At 28.9% G+C, this 24,052-nt stretch overlaps 1 protein-coding gene across 1 annotated transcript in view; it reads left to right on the plus strand.

Moving 5' to 3' along the window:
• Positions 1-502: 502 nt before the first annotated feature.
• stw (laccase) overlaps positions 503-24,052 on the plus strand; it is an 88,134-nt gene continuing 64,584 nt past the window's right edge. The window contains 1 exon segment of the mRNA XM_088261983.1: positions 503-738. Within this exon segment, the coding sequence (XP_088118109.1) occupies positions 651-738 (88 nt within the window). The 5' untranslated portion in view covers positions 503-650.

Raw genomic sequence — 24,052 nt, forward strand, 5'->3', positions numbered from 1 at the left:
AAGGTAGGTACTTTAAAAGTATAAAAAATGACGTTAGAATTATGTATCTGTTACACATATTTATTCATTCCTCAATTGAACCATTTAAAAAATGAAATAATGTTACTAGAGTATTAAATACAATCGCGATACAATATGTAATAATTCAAATAAATTGTTTTTTGTGGTTCACCATTGCATTTAAAAGTTTTTCATGAGGACTTAGAAAGGAGGCCTTTATTTGTTGTAAAGTATGGTAATCTATTGTCCAACAAACATATAATACACACAAAAGCTTTACTTATAATTTTTATATGTATACATAAGCTTTCCGTTCTCTTTATAAGACTTATTTTATTTTATTTGGATACTGGTATATAACAAAGTTGAGGATTTTCAAAAGCGTTCTCGTTAGCGCGGCTGCCGCCAGGGTCTGCTGTGACGTCTGTTCCCGCGCTCGACCGCCATTGGTCGACGTCTGCCAATCAGAGGCCCGCAAGTAGAGCGAAAGGTTTAATATAGTGGCGCGGACACTGCCGGTGCTGCGGCATAAGTGGAAATATATGCTAGTCGGTCGGATCGTTTGCCACACGGTGTCGTTGCTCAGTGTCTGTGTACCGGTGTGTTTTGACATTCAGTGTGCAGTGTAAAGGATTCCTACCAAATTCGCGATGTTGGGTACTGGCCGCGTAGTAGCGGCTCTGGCCCTCCTTGTTCTAGTTACGGATGCGGTGAGGGTTCTCCCTAAGCGGAAAAAAGGTGAGTGTCGATGGATAATGGTGAAAATCAGTGGTATTAACCAACCTAACCTGAGGATTGTAACTTTTTGGTGGAGTTTTAGTCGTGTGTTTAGTTGAGTGAATTTAAATACTGTGGCAAATTTTAAAGGAAGGTGGCATTGATGAGTTTCTATCTCGTAAACGGTTAAAACAACATTTCCTTCTCAATTCGTGTAAATAAATGTATAAAATTTAAAAAAATTGCTTCAGGGTATTAAATGAAAATATTTTAATTTGATTTAATTACATGACGTTCAAATTATTTTATCATTAAGGAGCATAAAGTTGAAGCAAGTTAAGGAGCATGGGCGTTGAAAGATAAAATTTAAAAAAATATCATAAAACATTTTTTTAAATCTGACCAGCTTAAGTATGAGTGCAAAACGGAATACTTTGTTGGAAAACTGATGCAAATATTTTCAATAAATTATTTTTTTAATAAAGTACTAATGAAATAAAAACACAAAATATGACAATGAAAAATGTTATATTTAATTAAGTTGATTCAGTCGAAAAATAAAATTTATTATTTTTACCAAACAAGTATGAAGATCATATTTTAATATCATCTTATTTCACATAATAAACGGTTTGTGCATATAAATTCAGTGATTATGCTCATTTTTCCTTAAATATTTTTTTTATCGGAGCGAAAAATAAACAAACACATCAGGTTTTAAAATTAGCTAAAGTAAAACACATAACGGCAACTTGACCAAGAAAATATTTTTGCATAAGCATTTTACGTATTGGTAGAATAACATCACTATAAATTGATCGACTGCCACTCTCTCGATGTCGACGATCTTTGGTAATGAGCGCGCCATGAAAAGTAAAATCTCAACCTGTTTGGTAAGAAAAGCGACTACCGAGAGACATCAACGCGCTGAACTGCAGGCGTGAAACCCGCTCAGCTAAGTAACGTGGTTGAACCAGTTAGATGCATTCATTTTCCAATTAGTCCCTCATTTGGAAAATTCACGAATGGCGTGGTCTAGATTTTTCAACGTGAAAGGAAAATCGTAAGTGAAGTTTCGCTTTTATATACATAGATAAAACCGGTCCAATTTGAAGAAAAAAAAGTTACTTAAATTCTTCTTTAAAAGGCACTAACGATATTTTTTTATTAATGTTTACATTTATTGTTGAAAAAAATTAAATTCATATACTTATAATCAACACCACACATTTATTTTATTATATCTTATGAAAAAAAATAATATCCTTAAGAGATTTATCCGAAGTTTCATTATCTTAAGGTATAATTTAGGTATTTTTTATAGATGTAGCCTGAATATTTATTGCTCGAAATTATCGAAAATATTTTAAAATATTTTATAATAAATTTGATCAAAATTTAAAATCCCTTTTTTCTAATAAAAGTCCTAAAATAACCGATTACTTTGACATTTTCAAACGTTTTATTTATTTTTTTAAATCGAGAAATCTTTTCTGTCTTTACTATTTAACAGGACTGAGTCACAGCAACGTGTGACCAGGTGCTTCTTATAATAAATCAACCTGTTTAAAAAAAAATATCCTTGGTAATAATTATAAATATAAAGTGAACGACTTTCCTACAGATTTAAAAACATTTCTATGGTCAGCATTAATAAAACATTACTCTGAAAATTTCTTCAATACATCGCACAGTGATTTAGCGAATACAGTGGAGAAATTATAAATTCCTATGTACGCAGATAATCATATGCGTATTAGAGAGAGAGAGTTACCGACTCATTTAATTTTGTTCAATAAAGTTTTATTACCTAAATTGCAATTCGATGTATGATCCAATAAGCTCCAATTAAAATCATGCGTTCCGGTAAATTTCAATACAAGTTGTACAATGTATAGCTCTTCCGGCCATCAAATGAATACTAATTGAAGTGGAAAATTTATGCTACCTCTTACCTCAGTTTTCCTATTTCATTTTCGATTTCATACAAACGATTTACAATGCGTGCAATGAACATTTCCTTAAGCTTAGGAATTACAGTTTTGATTTAAATTTAAAATGACTATGAATTTCACATTTAATTTTTAATATATGTAATAGTTAGGTTGTTTCATTATTTTATTTGAAGGCCTGGATTTGACTATCGGGAAGAGGGCTTTGATAATTAACTTTTATTTTATATGTAGGTATTTATTTGATACAATCCTGGACTAATATTAGAAACACATGACTGCTCAGCTTACATTCGTATAATTGATAATCAAATTGACAGTGCATCAATCCAAAGCCGTGAACTATACACCATTGATAATACAAGTATAAATCTCCAAAAAATGTGTAAAAGATTTTTTCATGTTTATTTTTCATATTCAAAATACTTTCGATTTTTTTTTGATATTGCTTTTGTTGGTGGTAATATTACATGGTCCGCCTCAATAGTAAAATAGTTAGCACATTTGGTTTCTATGCTACAGAACCCGAATGCGATTCCCAGAGGGTTGCAAAAAAATAATAAAAAAATCTGGTTAAATAAAAATGTGAGTGGATCAGAACACAAAGTATTTTTATTTCTCGAAATAATATATCAATATGATCCACAAAGTTAATGCTTTTAATATTCAAAACATAATAAAAAAAATCCACTATTATATTTATTTAATATTACTTTGGTATGGTACCCGATTTGAAAGAACTGATCGCCTTGCCTTAAATAATAAACGATAAAATTATCATCACATTGATTTGATGCAGTGCCCTATGCACTATTGGGTATGGATAACAATCAGTAATAGTAGTTTATAGTATGAAAAAATCTTCTTCTTCATTCGTTTTTATGTAACCAACATAAGTCTGTTCGTATGATATTTTACATGTACACATACATTTATAAATCCTGAGAGAAATTCAAAAAAATAAATGCCACATTTGACCTTATATCTTATTACATGTTTAATTATATTCACACATACATCAATAAAAAGTATCAATAAGATTTCAATAAAAAAATATATCCCACCGGGAATAGAACCCAAGATCACTTGCATATTAAATGAATGCGCTAACTAAAAGAAACCAATGAGTATGTGAGTGTTTTTTTTTTAAACATAAGTTGTAAATTATTAAACTAAACTTTTGTCGAAAAAACCTCAACTAATATTGTTTCCATACCGAATTTTGAAACGTCTTATTAAAAAATAATAAAAAATAAAATTACATCACAAACAACAATTCATACAACTGCGAATTAATAAATTTACATTAATTAGAATAATGTACCATTTATTTTATTTCAAGTACCTAGACAGTTACCTTGTCAGATAAATGATAAAAATGTTGATATGTACATTCGTGAAATACGCATAACGTATTTCGTAGTTATTTTATCTGTTCTGACCTTCCATTGAAATACCGTTGACTTACTCATAAAAAGAGAAAGGTCCACTTTATTACCTGCCTAAATATTTCGATATTGAAAATGTGACTCAGATATGGTGACTCGGATTTTCCCCATATGGAAAAAAACCTAAACGATTTTTCGCAATTTCCAGATTTTAACGACTCGAATATTATGAAACGTTTTTCGTATTTTGAAAAGAAATTGAAGATTTTGAGTTTTTAAAAACATAACCTTAATACATACCTTGTGAGTTTAAGTATAAATATTTTATTGGAAAAAGCATCAGAAATTTTCTCAATCATTTAAACTGTATTTTCTACAATTCAAATAAAACTTAGTAATATCTTGGTACTAATTTGCTTAACACTATTCATATGATGAATTTTATCTTACTCTTGCGTATTTTATATTACTGTAAATAGTCTTATGAAAAGTTTTTCGTATTTTGAAAATAATATAAAGATTCAGAGATTTTAAGTACATGAAAAAACATTTCCTTGTCAGTTATACTTTAAATATTGCATTGGAAAAAACATTAGGAATTATCTCCATCATTTTAACTGATAATGATTGTAATGATGATGAAGTGAATTTTCTTTAATTCAAATAAAAACTTATTAATACTTCAGTACTAATTAACTTAATGATGACTTTTTTATGATGAAATGTATTTTACTGATTACTGGTTGCATCGAAACACATGTCATAATTCATTTCAAAAAGCAGTAGTATTTAATAACTCATATTTAAATTAAAAATCAAATTAAATCATTAAATCTTGCTCGCTTCCATTACAAAATTGATACCTTTATCAACTTCATAATCAGGTTTTAAATTATTTTGTATATCAATGTCTCTAGGGGGAATAAGCTGACATATTTGAAGAAATAATTATTGTATTTGTCGCTCGATTCTGAAAACTTTCACTGCTCCAGTTTATCCACCGCCCTACATTAATAAACCACAACTTTGGATAGGAATTGTCTTACGCAACTTGCAATATTCACGACACAGCCAGAGGAGATATACAAGATCGATAATAATATATATAAAATGGATGATTTGCATATAACTCTTTACCTCCCGACGATACTTATCTCCGACACTTATATCCTACAACGTATTTTGTATTTTTGTACTATGTGCTATTTCATCATTGTTACGTAATGCTTAATTCTTTTTCCTACCAATAAGATTCAAATTTTCCAATAAAAATGTGTGAACTAATTCTTATTTAATTTGATTTAAAGTACAAATCGAATCACTTGACTTTTTTCGACTGTTCAATTTACAGTAATTCGTATTATTTATACCTATTTATATTAATTTTACGTAATAATTTCTTACTGTTAATGTAAGTTATATGAATATATTACCAAAATATCCAGAAAATGCTTATTTTTTTATTATAAATTATATTTCAAAACCATATAAAAAATGGTTTAACTCTTGTTTCTAATACCATTCATGAGACAAAGCGATCTCTGATTTACATATTTGTCAAGACTGTTTTCTATTTTTCTTTCATAAAATTTTATTTTTCCTTTTTTCACTCTTCCTACCGTTTTATAAAGTTTTAACGCACGCGTTACATGTTGCATTTATTTCAAAGTGACCCATTTATATATTTAATATTTACATGTAACAAAATCAAATAAAAAATCGCAAACTAACAAATAATTTGATTTTTACTTCAACATTTTAGAAAACTGCATGTGTAAGTTTGAAATACTGTATTGTACATGACTATTGTAGTTCAATTTTCTCTTTACTTACTCAGTAGTGTGCTTTTTTATAGTTTTGTTAAAATGAATAGAATTAGCTCTTTTGACTCACCACAAAGTATCCATTGTATTATATTTACAACACCATTCACAAAATTTTACTTCATTTTAATTCATGCCCAAATTATCCGACATCACACGGGGATAATAACAATAAATTGTAGTAAATGATTGTTTTAACAAAAAAACGCAGAATCAAAAAACCGTTAATTATTTTACAATACCGTTAGCAAATATCAATTCACATGCATAAATATGTGCTAGAATATGTGCCTCTAACGGGAAAGCAAGTATTTTAGCAGATATTAATATATTTATACTTTTTTACATCTATTTGTAGTATGTACACAGTATATATTTAAGTATAAATATGTATATATATATATATATATATATATATATATATATATATATATATATATATATATATATATATATATATATATATTTATATTTATATATATATATATATATATATATATATATATATATATATATATATATATATATATATACATATAAATATATATATATATATACATATATATGTATATATATATATATATATATATATATATATATATATATATATATATATACATATAAATATATATTTATGTTTATATATATATATATATATATATATATATATATATAAATATATATATATATATATATATATATATATATATATATATATATATATATATATATATTTATATATATATATATATATATATTTATATATATATATTTATATATATATATATATATATATATATATATATATATATATATATATATATATATATATATATTTATATATATATATATATATATATATATATGTATTTATATATATATATATATATATATATATATATATATATATATATATATATATATATATATTTATATATTTCAACTATTTTTCAATTTATATGTATATTTATGAAATTCGTAATTTTATTGAACGCTCCATCCAATTTCAATATTTTGCTCTATTTTGACGTAAACAGACATCTTTCAATACTGATAATTTATCAAGTACTCTCAAATTAATTGAGAAATAATTAATTGTTTTAATCTCTCTTTATCTTCGAGAATCCATGTCTTACTTTGGTATAATGAAGAAATCATTACAGCTGTTTCTAAAATTCCTTTAAAATTAGATCAACCTAACCTTGTTTTCACGCCTGTTGATCATTATAAAGAATATTTCTGTATTGTGTTAATAGAGACGCGCGAGAAGCATTCTCAACGGACCAAAAAGAAAACAAAGATTTCGATAATATGCTTTATTTTTGCAATCACAAAGCTTAATGGTATTTTATCTGTGAGCTTATCACAAATTAGTTAGGTACTGCAATTGTTTTCGCAGCCCTTGATCGTGAAACGATAAGGCAAATTTTTTTTAATTCCTTTGCATTACATAGCATAAATTCAAATACAAAAAATATTAATAAAATATAAAAAATGAATACAAAAAAAGATCCCACAAAGGCATGGCCTGTGTGTAGGTATACAAAATAAATAGTCGTAGTACAGGGTATTAGGGTATAGGTTTTTAAGTAGAATTAGTTAATACAAAATACAAAAAACTTAATATAAAATACAAAAAAATACTTGACTCTCAGTAAACAATTTTTTTTTAAACAAAATTAAAAACTTAAAAACAAAAAAAAAGGAGCTTAAATCTGCCTCTTCTATAAATAATCGAAGCAAATTTTTAAATTTACAATTTTACACTGATTCATTGGAGTTTTTTAATCATCTTAAGAATAATTAAAATTTAGTTAAAAATCAATACTATTGAGAAGTAATGTTAAGTAATTGCTATTTGAGTCATTACAAAATATGATTACATTTCTTGATGGCCGAAAGAGACATCTCAAATTGCAATTTGTTCTATTGGAAGACCAATAAATGATCGTTTGACCGGTCAACTCATTCCACCGAGTAATTCGATCATGGCTTTTTGAACTTTGTTAAATTTTTGTATTGTACAATCACTAAATTTTACGGCTATTACAGATTGATTCACTTCTTAAAATGGGTCAGTCTTATGCCCCAAAACGTTCATCAGATAGGTTTTTTTATACTACTTATTAATGATAAATATTTTGTTATCAAACCTTTGTGCCTTTTTTATATTTACCATTGTAAAAATGGTGTCAGTTGTCACAACTGAATGAACTTTCTGCACTTGCTCTTAAAGCAGAAATACCTCACAGAGCAGGGTAATAATACTTGCAATGTCAGGCAGAGTAACTTTCTCTGGCGGTGCATCACTTTGGTCAGTTTCGCTTTTTAGCAACGCAACTTGTAGTTCTATGTACCTGTGGCTTTTTTACAGACCGTAAAATGGAGTGTTTTCCAGGCATCGCCAATCGGCTTAGAAATATCAAATTCTTACCATGAAATCTTCCAACAAAAAATGTCAGTACAAAACTTAAATCTGATAAAATAAAGTGTTTCTTATTATGATTTTTATTATTCTACAAAGAAAATCAGTCAAAATGTCCAAGAATTTATAACATACAAAGATTTTTTTTTCAATAATTATGATTACTCAAGTTTTTTTTTATAATTTTAATACATATTTTAGACATTTCTACTTAAACAAACTTAAAATTAATAATGCAGTTCTCTCCAATAAAGAGACTAAGCACATGTGCTTGGAGAGGGACTTTTTTATTTTTTATGTTTGTTGGTAATATAATTTATTTTTAGTATTTGAAAATTTTCTTTTTTTTCCTCTTTTTCTTACGTTGATCAACATGTTTATAATTCAATAAAATTATTTTTAGAATTTTAATGTCTTCAAATTTTTTATATCTGTAGGAAGGTAATTGAAGTACTTGGTTCCCAAATATTTAAAGTTCTGTTGGAAATGTTCGGTATTGCATTTTGGTATTGTAAAGTCATATTTGTATCTCGAAGATGAACATTTCTTTAGATTTAGGTATTTTTCACCCTTGTAATAAACGTAAACATCAATCTCAAACGTTAGATGCTAGTCGGGGTAAGATGTTGCAATAAAAAATGATCTCATACTCATGATGTGCACTCAATACCTTTTAAATGTTTCAAACGTGCTAAACACTAAATATGAGCATACAAAAGATAGGTATTTGTAAACACACAATAACATATGTCATCAGGTTTCACAATACTTACATATTTAAAACGCGTATGATCACGAGCTGATTTCGCCATACAAAAATATCTGCAGTACGTACAAGTATAATAATTATTTTATATGAATTATTTCAGCCGACGTATTGCGTGTTTAGGTTTGTAATGGACTAAATAACTACAAGTAATAAAGATTGGAGTTGTATTCAGACAAGTTGACAAACTATCGTATATCTATTTACCAGAATCGATATTTTCCGTTACGTTAATTTCGTTTTTCGAGTATGCCAACGTGCTTTGCATAATCTTTGAATTTATAAGTAAATCATTTTCATTCCTACATAGTTTGCATCAATTATTCAACTCTTAGCCAAACTAGTTGCGAAGTTAAACAAGATCAAATTATTTATATTGGTGTTATCAGAAATCGAATTATGAGCGTAATCAAAAAATATGTAATGGATTACAATATTATGGTTGAATAATGGATCAAATTAAAAACGGGTTTTAACTATCTCTCAATTACGTTTAAACGGAATTAAATTTTTAAAACATTTAAAATTTTGAGTTTTTACAAAATGGTCGATATTATTTCCTCAACATTTAATATTCCGTATTTACGTAACTGGATGTAATAAGTAAGACAATAATCTCTTACGCAGATTAGCAGCACTTTAAAAGCTTTCATATGAAATCAACAAGTTAATACTTCAACTATCAAAAAGTTATAAAATTATTAAACATATCCATTTTTAAATATAATTAGAAACAACAAACTCTTTCACCGGAACTGCATAGCATCTTTAATTTGTAATTACTGTTAGAAGTATTTCCAATTTCATCGCTCAACTTATGCAACATAATTAATAATAACGATACTTAATTATTAGTTTTACATTAATTATCAGAAGATACAGGTGTAATTAGAGGTAGGTATTATTGAAATTAATAATTATAAATATTTTGCATATTTCAAACGTGCATAATTTGATTTAAAAACAAATTTCATTAAAAAAAAGTATAGAACATTACGGAACATTGTCTCAATCTACTTACATATTTAAATTAGGCACACATTATATTCAAGTATTAATTATATATTATAAATAATAATTAATAATTTCAAGTAATTTCCAGTTAAAAATCGAAAAGGTATTTTAAGGTAATCTATTCAAAATCGGATAAAAATAAGATCAATATCAATAATTTAAACTTCTTGTGTTATAAAGGACCAAAAATACATATTTACAAAAATACGTTCTTTGATTATAACAACAATTATAAAATTAAACTGTATTATTTAAAGCACACATACATAGCTACCTGCAGACAAAAAAAAAGTTGAGACTTTTATGCTGCGTGTTATTGATTTTAAAAATATATAACATTTATTACGCGTACAATTTTAGTAAAAAAAGCATAGAAAATGTTTTACGGAAATGCAAAATTTCAATCAAATTACATCTTAATTTTTAAACTAAAAAAACTGGATGAAAATCATCGAATCAAAAATCAAAAGCACAAAAAAACTATCTGTATAAAATTTTGTATATTCCTTCTTTTTTCATTTCTGTGTTTTTCTCGTTTGTTATTTACGTTATGTATAAATTATATTAAAGCCCTACATACGTTAAATAACAACTCAACTTTCTTGAAACCCAGGTAAAATTTGACATAGTTAAATTATTAAATACGAAATTGATATTCAACTTAAAACATCGTTTTTGTTTTGAAAAAATAAGTTTTTCTTCGAAATAAATATTTATATGATTTTTAAAAAGGGAGTTGTTTTCCTTACCTTTCCGTAAGGAGTAAAAAAATGAAACATTGTTTCAATGTACTTACTTTTATTCTAAAAAAAATATATTCTAGAAAAAAATCGGGCTTTTAGCGTTGCCACGTGCTGAATGGGATCTGTTATTGCGAGTATCGCCTTAAACATTTTTTATAACTGTTTTTGGGTATCTGAGCAGACGGCAAGTAGAAGATAATTGCAGTACGTTACAACCGAAACCAACAAATAATTATAATTACCCGGTCTAGCGCATTAATTAACATCGAGCTGAGATCATTTTTCGTTCGTAGCAACAGCAATAATATCGATAGTGAATTCTACATAGTTACTAGTTGCAAATGGATCACTTTCACATTTTGGTCATTTAGCCACGGACTTATTTTTCTTCAGCCGTCTTTGGGCGATTTCCTTCCACTGCGCATCACCGGAAAATTAACAAATCTGCCGAATTATTGTAAGATATTCGCCAAAACCACGTCGTTAGATGTCTTCAGTATGGTTCGTAAATTAGTATTTAATCGTCTGTAGTTACTTATTTCACTGAAGCAACGTTTGGTCAAATGCTACATTTGGTCGTTATTACATGAAATTGAAACTTGGACCCTTAAAATGAGAACAGTGAACCGGATGGAGGTATTTGAGATGTGAATATTTGGAAGAATGCTTCGGATATCTTCGATAGACATGGTCATCAATGCAAGAGTTATCTAAAGAGCCAGAGCGAATAGGAAACTAACATCGAATACTAAAATCCGGAATGTGACGTATTTGGGACATGTGCTCACAGGAGAAAAGTACAAGCTACTGCAACTGATTATCAAGAGTAAGATAGGGATATAAAAAAAAAGTCGTGCCATAAGTACCATTAGGTGTAGAAAGAAGACATAAAAAAAATATACATCTTTAATGATAAAAAAATATTATGTTTCACATTAATTGCTCGCAAATGTCCGCCTCCGTAGTGTAATGCTGAGCACGCTCAGCTACCGTTCTGGAGGTCACGGGTTCGATTCCCAGGGGGGGTCAAATAAATATTTGTGATTTTTTTCACTCTAATATTTATTCAATATTACCCTGGACTGGTACCTGAATCGGAGAGCTGATCACCTTTCCTTCGCGTGTTAACGATCAAGATAACACTATGTTTTTATAATGCAGTGCCCTATGCACCATTGGGGTGCGGATAAGGGTTTGAATTGAAAAAATATTAAAGCTAACTTTTTACAAACACAACCCAATAACGTATATTATTCACTTTATTTTTTTTTTATTAATTAACGTGATATTTCTGTGATAATATAGAAAAAAATAATAGGCTTTTAAATATGCATATGTGTACTATGGCGAAAGCTATAATGTAAAGCTTTAGCTCATTTAAAATATAAATGAGCTAAGTTCACATATATTTTAATGAGCTAAAGAAATCGCACATTTCTATTTATATGTAAATATTCAATTTTCATCCACAAATTACGAAGAAAACCTTCACGGTCATGCCCTAATTATTTTGAATTTGGTCTTAACAATAATTTGAAACAGGTAAATCTTTTTAATAAAGGTTCGTTAGAATATTATGTCTGAACATTTAATCACTGACATTCAGAATCCCCTCGTAAACTTTTATAGCATCTTGAAATTAATTAATACCATTATCACAATTATACACAGCATATGGTTTTATAGAGACGTTTTATTTCTTTTAAAAGTAAATATACGATTTATATGTATATACATGTATATATCTATCTATATATATATATATATATATATATATATATATATATATATATATATATATATATATATATATATATATATATACTCGTATATATACAAATTAGAGATAGAAATATTTAAAGTTTGCCTTGTAAACAAAACTGAAATCCTTGAAAATACGAAAACACTGGAGGCGATGCAGTAAACGGAATGTATCATTCGTTAACTACACCTGGATGGTACGAATACAAAAATTCAATGGTTTAACGAGCAGTTTTCGGTCAAACATAACTAAATAAACTATTAAGATAGTTGTGTTCAAGTTAACTTTAACTATCGAGTAATGCTCTAGAACTAGAACTGTAGACATGATTTCACAGGTGTTTAAATGTCCATTGAACAAACTGGCTAGGCAATGTTATGAATGGGCGACTCTCAAAGGTATACCGCATACAATTTGCAGATAAACACACATTATACAGGAGAGTTCTCGCTGCAAGACGAATGGAGGTAACAAAATCTCTCGTGCCATACTGCAACCAGTATTTCTCGCCGCTATCTCTTTCAATCTCACATTGTTTTATATGGACCCAAGTGAGATGTAACGCACGCGTAATTGGTCGAGTGTATGTAAGCCCCATGAATAGAAATCATATGCTATTTAGCTGTCAGTCCGAGAGTGTTTCTATACGAGATATCAATCTGTAATAGAATACAACACCTTGTTTTTGTTTACTAATAAATATTTTATTTTTCATGATCTCGTTCGCTTATATTATTCAGGTATTGATTGATTTCGTAACCTTGCATCTATAGATGAATTTATTGGAAATAACGGAAGTTTATTCATTTATAATAAGGATTTAGTTCTATAAAATAATAAATTATATTACTTTGTATGCCAGCACATAAACCATAGTAATATAATTGTAAAAACGTGTATCGTAAATGGAAATACAATACTGTTTCAACAAAATGTCTATTTTTTCTTGTTATAAATATCTGCATTTAATTGCCTCTAGGAACACCAGAAATGCATTTTTATTTTTGCTTACGTATTGATATTACGAAATAATATGTTATAAACTAGATTATGAAGCAAAGTTGTCTCTTGAGAAAATATTCATGTGTCCATAACCAAAAAATCAAATAACATTTTTGAGCTATGATATTAAATTGAGTTGATCCAAATTTCAGTCGCTGAAAAGATAATAAATAATAGGGAAATAATTAATTAAATGTTTATAAAATATACCCAAAATCGATACCAGTCCAAGTTGACATTAAATTAATATCAAAGTGAAATATTACTTGTGTTTATTTTGACACATCTGGGTATTGAATTTCTTCCGGCAGTCCCACGAAAAATACAACGTTGGTGATTTTTTACTCGATATGCATTTAATACGGCTATTGACTGGTACATCAAGCATAGAACCGATCCATGTGAATAATTACCAGAATGAAGACATTAAGATCGTATTAATGTTATTATTGCGTTCTGACCAAGGAACAATGGTGATTCGGCTTAGGAAGTAACTAATGAATAATGTGAATGCTGAGCGATACCGTTACAGCGTACTGTACATCCTCTCGTATCCACGTATTGGTATCGCATATCTATGAATATATTTTTACCAAAACACATGGTCCCGATATTCGTGCACAGTTGGCTCAGTGCACCGAAGCGCGAAACGTATTTTGGCACATTAGCCGAACCGGCCATTGAAATTTTATTTTGAGAGTCCTACGCCAAGTACCTCCTCGTTTAACCGTCTTTGTTCTTATAACAATGAATTGGAAAGCAGACAAAAAACATGTTTTTTTTATAAACAGTTTGGATTAATACCTGTTTTTTACAGTACTTAATGAAAACGTTATTTAGATAGATCAACGATTTTATATTGTATCTACACAACAGTATAAACGCCTATAAATAAATACTTAATATGATTAGTTATTTAAAAATTAATTAAGTGGTTTAAACACTTGTATTATACCAGAGGAGGGGGGTTAAAGTTTAAAACTCATTGAGTGGTATAATACAAGTGTTTTATTTTTAAATATATAATCAACATGTCACTCCACAAAGTTAATGCAGAATGAATAAGTAATAAAATAATAAATGTGTTATTGGGTTTGTAAAATTGAAAAATTTATAAATGAAAATGATTTATAAATAAAATTTAATCATCGATCAATGCAACATATTAATTTCATGAACTGATTCGGCTGTCACTTTATGGTAATATCAATACCTTTTTACCGTATATACGGTGCTTGAAAATTGTGCGGAATGCATCTGAACACGTGTCACAATAGATTTTAAGAAATTATGTGTTTGCAAAGTAAAATTTTTATTAAAAACGGATATATTTATACACATAAATAATTTACTTTATGTAATGCTTTGTAACCAAATACGAACTTAATTTTAATCTAAATGGGATCAATAATTGCACTCCACAGAAAAAGTACTAGAATATTGCCTGAAGGAAGAAGACCTTTTCTTAATTACAGGAAAACTAACACACAATTATACATAGTTTTTACTTAATTTTTTTATCAATACTCACTCAAAAGCATTAAAGCTGCTTTATAATATAAAGGTGAAGCCCGACAAAGCTTTAGGCTTATCAGATCGTATTTTCACAACATAAATTTACATTGCTGTATTGTTTACATTATTATTATTATCATAACAAAAAATATATGACATAAGCTTTAATAAAATGTTATTTCAACAAGTGAATTTAAAATATAGTAAGCAAACAGCGCTGATGCATCTTTTGAACCAATAACCATTCATAAAGGATAGTCTCAGATATTTGACTTTAAAGCTGTGTTTTTGCCTAGAATTTTCACTCATGAATTACATGATATTATTGTAGTTTTAAAAATACTCAATTTTAGGAATTCAATAATTGTCGCAATATTAATTATTAGTGTGTTTTCGTTAATAAAATACAACTTAGTAGACTCAAAAATCTGTGTTTGATTTCAAAATTAATACACAAAATCAACCCTTATAAAGCCTTAGTGATAAGTGGCGTTGCATAATCCGTAGCTATATTTTAGTCACTTAGACGTTAGGTGATTTAATAAAAATTGAGTTCAGACCTGACCCCGCGGGTTTGATTCCCGCCAATTACAAAATAATTCGAGAAATATATATTTTAACTAGCTGTACCCGGCCACGCATTGTAGTAGCTCGGTCTGGTTGGATGGAAAAAAATCAATTTAAAGAACACATTTCAAATAAGTATAATATTACAATGCTTGTGAGTCAATAAAAATATAAAAAATCAATAAAACAACAATGGAATCAAAAACATAAAAAATTTAAGTGACAGCAGCTGTTAAGTTGCTCACGGTACTACAAGGTAAATATATCATTGTCTTATTAAAGAGTTTTCGGAATTCAATAAAATCTATTACGACGGAGGTTAAATTATTTATTAAATATATTTTCATTTTATTTTAAATTATGTTTATACACAGTAAATTATATTAACCTTATAGGCTTGTTCTCTTTACTTCAAAGCTTGGAATAAACATAAATAAATTAAATATTATTTTCATGTGACAAGAGTCATAATATTCACACTTTAACGCGTAAATTTTCAAATAAGATTTTCCGTTACAAAAAAAAATACCCAAAAATCTTTTTTATAACACAATTTATAAATATTCAGCAAAGGTCAATTACTTCCTTCCTTATAATAAAATTTTCATTTTATTTTTCTTACCATAGCTTACTTTCTAGATATGTAATAATAACGTCAAAATTATGGAGTTGTATAATAGTGTACTGCCTCTTGGGCTGCTCCTAAAACTTTAAAGTTTCATAAAAAATAACTCAGCAGTAACAGTATAATTAGGCTTCGTGATTACAAATTTTAAGTATCAATTATGTATTACCCAACTAAAAAGATTTTTAACACTTTTTTCGTAAATCTTATTTGACTTGTACTATTATTATTAATTTATTTATAGCAAAACAAGTCGAATCGGCAACAGTGAACAACATCTAGCGAAAGCTGCCCAAAGCGCAAAAAACACGAATGTGAGCTTATACGGTTTCGGGTTCTGTATTTTGGGATGTAGATGATATTTTCTTCATTGATTACCTTGAGATGAGTAAGGAAGAATCATTGTTAGTGAATTTTATGGCGTTATTAGTGTGTTTTAGGGATAAATTTGAGAAAAAACGACCCCATAAAAAGGCATAATTAATCATTCATCCAATGAACTTATTGAGATATGTATATAATAACATCATATACATATATATATATATATATATATATATATATATATATATATATATATATATATATATATATATATATATATATATATATATATATATATATATATATATATATATATATATATATATATCATCTTGTATTATAAAAACGATTTTCAATACCAAATCAAAGTTATTTAATATTTCAAATAAATTATCCAATGTTATCATTTTGGCCATCGTTAAAACTTAAATTCTTTTCTGAAATTAATGCTTTTTATGTTTGCGGAAATCGCTTCTAACTAATATAACATGTCTCTTTATCAGTTCTGAATCTCTCGTAACATACTTCACCTCTGTGATTCATATCATGTGTTATCCCGGATTGGACTATTTCGTAAGATTTCAAAATGCTCAGAAGTTGTTATTTATTATGAGCCTTAAACTCGGGAAATCCAAGCAGCTAATGTGTAATAATACGATTTTTGACACAGTCATATGGCAACCTGACGCAAGTCCGCCCTTCGGCTCTTTGTATAATTGCTATTAATTTGACTGTGCGTTATACATTATACAAGTCTTGTCATACGGCCCACTCGTTGGCCCACATAGCCGGACATTACATAAAACCTAACGGGTCAATTGCTTTACATATTTACAAGTATCGTATAGTGTTGACCACACAGGCGATGTTCCGAAATATGATAAAGTAGGCTGGCCATGTAGATTTTGTGACCAATATAAACCGATAATTTTCAACACATTATGCGAAACCGAAGAAAGGCAAATAAAACATAGGGTAAAGCATTAAACTGGGCGGAGAGATTTCGCAATGATCGAAATAACCACACTCAAAATATTTGAAAATTATACCTTAAAGATTGCAAAATACATTTTTAACTCTAAAAATAATTGCTCTAAACTTTTGACATTGATTTTCTTTGCCCAATTACCCCATTTCATCAAATAAAATAATAAATTAAAAGTATAATTCGATAAAAATTAAGAAAGGCGTGTTGAGATGGTTTGGTATGTGCATCGAATGAGTGAAGAAAGGATAAGTATGTACAACATTTTGAGTGTGTCCAAATAATTGTTCACAAAACCTGGATTATCTCCAATTACAGGAGTTATTTTCATATTATTTTTTGACATTATTTTGAGTTATTTTCATATTATTTTTTGACATCTCAAAGATGACGAAGAATATGGAAGTCTGGGCATTTAATTCTTTTATTTAAACTACTTCCACATTCTTCTTCATCTTTGATGAGATGTCAAAAAATAATATTAAGAAAGGATAGTTAAGCAAATTTATGGGGGGAATGTGGTTGGTAGAAGCGGAGGAAGTCCATGTGTAAGTAATATTTACCATTCTACCTATATTTGATAACCACAATACTCAAATTTTGATAGTCATACATACTCTCTACGTATACGATGAATCCCATGACATTCAATGATTAAGTTCACATATTCTTCTTCATCTATGTTGAGGTGGCATAAACATAAATGTAAAGTGGAGAAACGCAGATTTGTGTTGTATTTGTACTTATTCGAAATGCTTTCCTTATTTCTTCACTTTTCCTTGTCGCCTAATATTAAGGCCTAGTAATCAATACATCGCAATCATCCAAATCAGAAAGCGACCGGCCGACGCGTTTCCACGCACAATTATTATTTTTAAATTTATGTATTGGATTCTGGTATTGCAGAATTTGTATTGATTTTTTTTAAATTTCTTACCTTTTAATCTCTGTTTCAAATCAATACTCATTTTTCAAAATCATTTATTTATTTCGAAGCTCTTCGAAACTCTTTTTTTTAATCCAAAAACGGCGTTTAAAGAAATTTAAAAAAACAATTATCACAAATGTAGCCTGGGTTTAAAGAAAATATACTTGCGGGCTATTGATTACAGGGCCTTAATTGTTTTTTGATGAATTAATTATTGTTTTCGGTTTAAACAAACACGTACAGCTTTTTTGTATGTTTTAAAAGCACTGGCATTAACCGCACTTTGACTTGTAATACCTTGAATGGATACTTTTACTTTCCGAAGTAGATTATGACAACCTGTTATTCGATTTTCGGACACGTATTATTCGTTCGACCAATTGTTTTTTTTCCCGCCACCAACGTAAAGTAAATGAAAGCAGAGCAACGCATTATGAGAATAAACGAAAACTTTTTTTAATGGTTATATACGAGAAAGTGAGGAAACGTATTGCGATCGTAAATGTGTACCGTAAAGAAACGAATACATGATATTTTTTTATTAAATTAACGACTTGATTATTGCTACTTAACAGCGTGTTTGAAAAATAATTAAAAATTTAAGTGCAAGGTTTTATTAACTGCTTTTTAAATATTTATCTTGCTTGATACTTACATTTTTAATCGTTACGTCGTAAGTACAGTTAATAAATATGGGACCGACAGTTGATGAAAATATTTTTAAATATTGATAATTATTATTAACAGTGCAATTTGTCATATTTTATTAATCTAATTTATTAAATGTTTTATAAATAAACGTTTATATGGTATTCGTAAAAACAAAATATCACACATTTATTTTCCATGATAAAAACACTAGTTCTAAAAGTGAGAGAAAACGAGTATTCCACAAATAAAAACTTATTTTGCCCAATCATAAAATTTCTAAAGTTCTTCGTGTATTTATCAATTTTCATTTATTATTGCTCTAAATTCTATTATTTTTGCCCTGTTATACCTTTTAAGTATTTTTTCTTTTTATCTTTTTAGTGTTAAGATCCTTATTTTTTTTCTTTTTCTTATATTTATTATCCGCCTCCGTAGTGTAATGGTCAGCATGCTCGGCTACCGTTCTGGAGGTCCCGGGTTCGATTCCCAGGGGGGTTTAATAAATATAAGTGATTTTTTCACTCTAATATTTATTCAATATTACACTGACTGGTACCTGAAGTGGAGGGCTGATCACCTTTCCTTCATGTGTAAGCGATCGAGATAACACTGCGTTTATATGAAGCAGTGCCCTATGCACCATTGGGGTGCGGTAAGGGTTTTATTATTATTATATTTATTGTAAAAAAGTCTTTTAATTACCAAAAAAATATGATAAAAAATCATCCCTAGACATTGCAAAGACTAAGAATGCTTAGTTTTATATACATATATTTTTAAAAATGCTGCTTACCTCATAACCGATATACTATACCTAGTGAGGAAAGACAGTGTCTAACAAGTTTGGTCATAATTTTGATCATATTTTACTTAATTATTGTAAATAATTTTGACTGTTGCAAAAAAAACTATTATATTAAGTTATTTACTTTAATAAATGCCTATTTTCGATACTGAACTGAACTGACTGATTAAAAAAATATATCAAAAGACTTCCAGCTTATCTACGCGTTCAAATCTTATTACGACAGAAAACATTTGGTTAACAATAGCATACAATTATTTTATAACAGATGTATTCGAATATCATATCGGACTCTTGTTAAATTATACGGGTACCTACATTATTGCAATATTTCAAATAAGAGCAATACGAATTATGATTTCATTATGTACAAAAGTAGGTATACGTATATGCGCGTATTAAAATATAAACTTGGTGATTTTGTTTGAATTGTTATATGAATGTAGGTGAACACAATACGTGAACCAAATTATTTTTTTTGGTATTGATAATGGACAATGGGTTCAAACAAAATTATTTCTAGATCAATGCATAATATTTCACGATTTGATCTTAAGATACACTAAAAATAAATATGTATTTTATATCTCAATACCATGTTTTATTTTGTTGTGAATTTTTAAGCCATAAATTTATTTTTATATTGTTTACTTATCAAATAAAGGGTCCGCCAAATAACTTTTTTTTTTTGAAAACAGGGCGCAAAACATCGAGTGTAGCTTCGGCTGTGTGGCACGTAGCGCCGTCCTGTTGAAACCAAATGTTGCCAATATCCTCCTCTTCAATTTTTGTGAACAAAAATCCGTTCAACATGGCCCGATAACGATCGCCATTGACTGTAACGGCCACTCCTTGCTCATTTTCAAAGAAAAATGGCCCAATTATGCCTCTGGACCAAAATCCGCACCAAACAGTGACTCGTTTTGGGTGTACCGGCTTTTCAATGTATGCGTGCGGGTTTTTTGTGCCCCAAATACGACAATTTTGCTTGTTTACATACCCGCCAAGATCAAAATGAGCTTCATCCGAAAAGATGATTTTTTTGGCAAAATCGGCATCTTCTGTAAGTCGATCGCAGGCCCACTCAGCGAAGCGAAAACGCATTGGATGGTCAGTTGGCTTCAACTCCTGAACCAATTGGACTTTGTATGGCGTCATACCAAGGTCTTTATGCAAAATTCGTCTCAATGATGTCTCCGAAATGTTCAATTGTTGAGAACGACGGTGAATTGATGTTGATGGCGCTTCACGCACACTTTCTGCCACAACATCGATATTCTCGGGTGTACGCACTGTTTTTGGCTTTTCACGCTTTGGTTTATCGATGAGGATGCCAGTTTCTTTCACTTTTTTCACAAGATAACGAACATACGGAGCTGACGGTGCTTCTCTTCTTCCAAAAACCGTACGCAATTTTCGCACACATTCTGCAACATTACCATGATTTTCAAAGTAATGTCGCAATATTTCCCAGCGTTGTTCAAGCGTATACACAACCATATTCGCTTAGCGGAAGGATAAAACTAATTATTTGTTAAATCAGACATGAGCTAAATGTTACCATTCACGAAATAAGCACTAGTTGAAAAAAAAACTTTAGATGGCGGACCCTATACATACGTGAGTCCATCTCTATTACTGATAAAACGATTAGTTTTTCACTCCAGATTCTGAAATATTGCAGTGAAAATGTATGTTGGGTTAAAGGATAATAAATGCTGCTACATGGGAAAGGAAATGAAGGAAAATTATTAAGTAGAAAAAGAAAATATCCGTTACGTTTAAGGCATTCAGGGTTGCATAAACGGACACTAGTATTCGTTAGTTGTCCACTGTCAATTTGTATGTGTTTTTTGAAAAATATTTTATTTCATTTTACTTCTAATAAATAAGAAAGCAACAGATCTAAGAACTAGAGATTAGAAGTGTCTAAGTTACACAAATCAACGATTTAAAGGTGTAAAACATTAGGGTTATACGGAATTTAAATAAACGAGGATTAGTAGATATGAAAAGACTAACTTAGCATCAATGGCCAAGATGCTGGAGGCGTATACCTCTAAATAACTCTCTAAATAAAAAATCTTTGAAAATATTTGTTTTTAATTTTACGTTTATGTAAATATTGCGTTATTCTTCTTCTAACGCTTATCATAATGCACTGCATCGTATAGATGTATTGTTATCTTGGTCGTTATATATATAAGGTAAGGTCACCCCTGCGCTTCGGGTTCCAATGCAGGATAATATTAAATAAATATTTATATCACTAATATTTATTTTCACCCCTCTGAGATTCGAACCTAGGACCTCCAGCACGGCAGCCATTGATCACTACACAGTTGCTACTGAGCCAGAAAAGTTTGTTAAATATTATACTTTATATAATATCATATTTTATCTTAAACCACTAGGAAGTTGATAGAAAATTCTAAATAATCCATAAAACGAGATGTAAATAGTTTATTATTACAGTATTGCTTCAATTTACTTCCGGAAAATTGTGTACAATATATAAATCATCATATTTTATGCATCTAAGTGAAAATTTAAATTAAATGGAAAGTAATTTCTCTTTTAAGCCTCTGCAGAATAGACGCTCAATGCGTTACATAAAATATGCATTTCCATAGAGAAATTTCAAATGTTTATTCATAAAGGGCCTTGTTCCTAATCTGCCGGAGTTATATTATTCACACCAATGTCAAGTGTACATGTTTTAAAAACTAAATCAGAAATACAATTCGCTCGATTGTCGCAGTTTCGTTAGAAAAACGTCGAATTTCGTAAACAGACTGAGCGCTTGAATGCTCTTAAATCGGCTGTAATTGAATCGCAGTCGAAATTGTTTCATAATCATATTTCAACGCCTTCGCGTAATTACATTGGTTTTCTGTCAATAAAAAATACGATCTAATTGATTTGATAAAAGTTAGACATTCGCGCTAACCACAATACTATAAGACCAAATGGAGTATGTACTAAGTTAAATTATCTCTAATTAACTTTTTATATAATCTTCAACCGGGTATTTCACAAAGTTAAAGTTTTCGCCATTTTAATTATATTTATTTTTTGCAACGTATTATATTTGATATAATATAAAACGTGTTTACGAATGCTATGTTAATTCATTTTACTGCAATATATCTTGGGTCGGTTTTCAATGCTATGAATGGGAAAGTAAACAGTTTTTTTTTAATATTATTATTTACCGCCTCCGTAGTGTAATGGTCAGCACGCTCGGCTACCGTTCTAGAGGTCCCGGGTTCGATTCCCAGGGGGGGTCAAATAAATATAAGTGATTTTTTCACTCTAATATTTATTCAATATTACCCTGGACTGGTACCTGAAGTGGAGAGCTGATCACCTTTCCTTCGTGTGTAAATGATCAAGATAACACTGTGTTCATATGAAGCAGTGCCTTATGCACCATTGGGGTGCGGATGAATGTTTAATTATTATTATTATTATTATTATTATTATTATTATTATTATTTACTGTTTGAGACCCTGGATTCTTCACCCTATGGATGATATATCAGTAATAAAGTTGTTTCTACTTGAGATAAATCATCTATCGTTTTTATATTTAAACACATGGATGTCTAAGCTTTTTAGGACTTACGACTTTGCTGACTTGAGTAATCACTTTACACACGTTATAAATTTTTGACGTTCACCAATCTGCCTATTATTTAATATCCCTTATTGATTCCTTTTTGAAGGATATTTATATGTGCAGTAGTTGGATTTCTTTCGTTTATTGGTGAAATGTTTTTTTAAAGTATATAGCTTATTCTAATCGAACACGGGAACTTTATCTTAAGTCAAAAGACCTATAATATTGATTTATTTATTTAGTTAAATGCCAAAATCAAATATTCACTTCTTCAACATGCTAAAAAACAACGGTATATATTTAATATATATATATATATATATATATATATATATATATATATATATATATATATATATATATATATATATATATATATACTTAATATATCACTCACTCCTTTCAAGAACGTCATAAATCAAAAAACTTGATTTTTCA

This window comes from Brachycentrus maculatus, unplaced genomic scaffold (genome assembly GCF_059751285.1).
Source record: "Brachycentrus maculatus isolate JH-2025_06_01 unplaced genomic scaffold, ASM5975128v1 h1tg000172l, whole genome shotgun sequence".
In the NCBI taxonomy this organism is placed as follows: domain Eukaryota; kingdom Metazoa; phylum Arthropoda; class Insecta; order Trichoptera; family Brachycentridae; genus Brachycentrus; species Brachycentrus maculatus.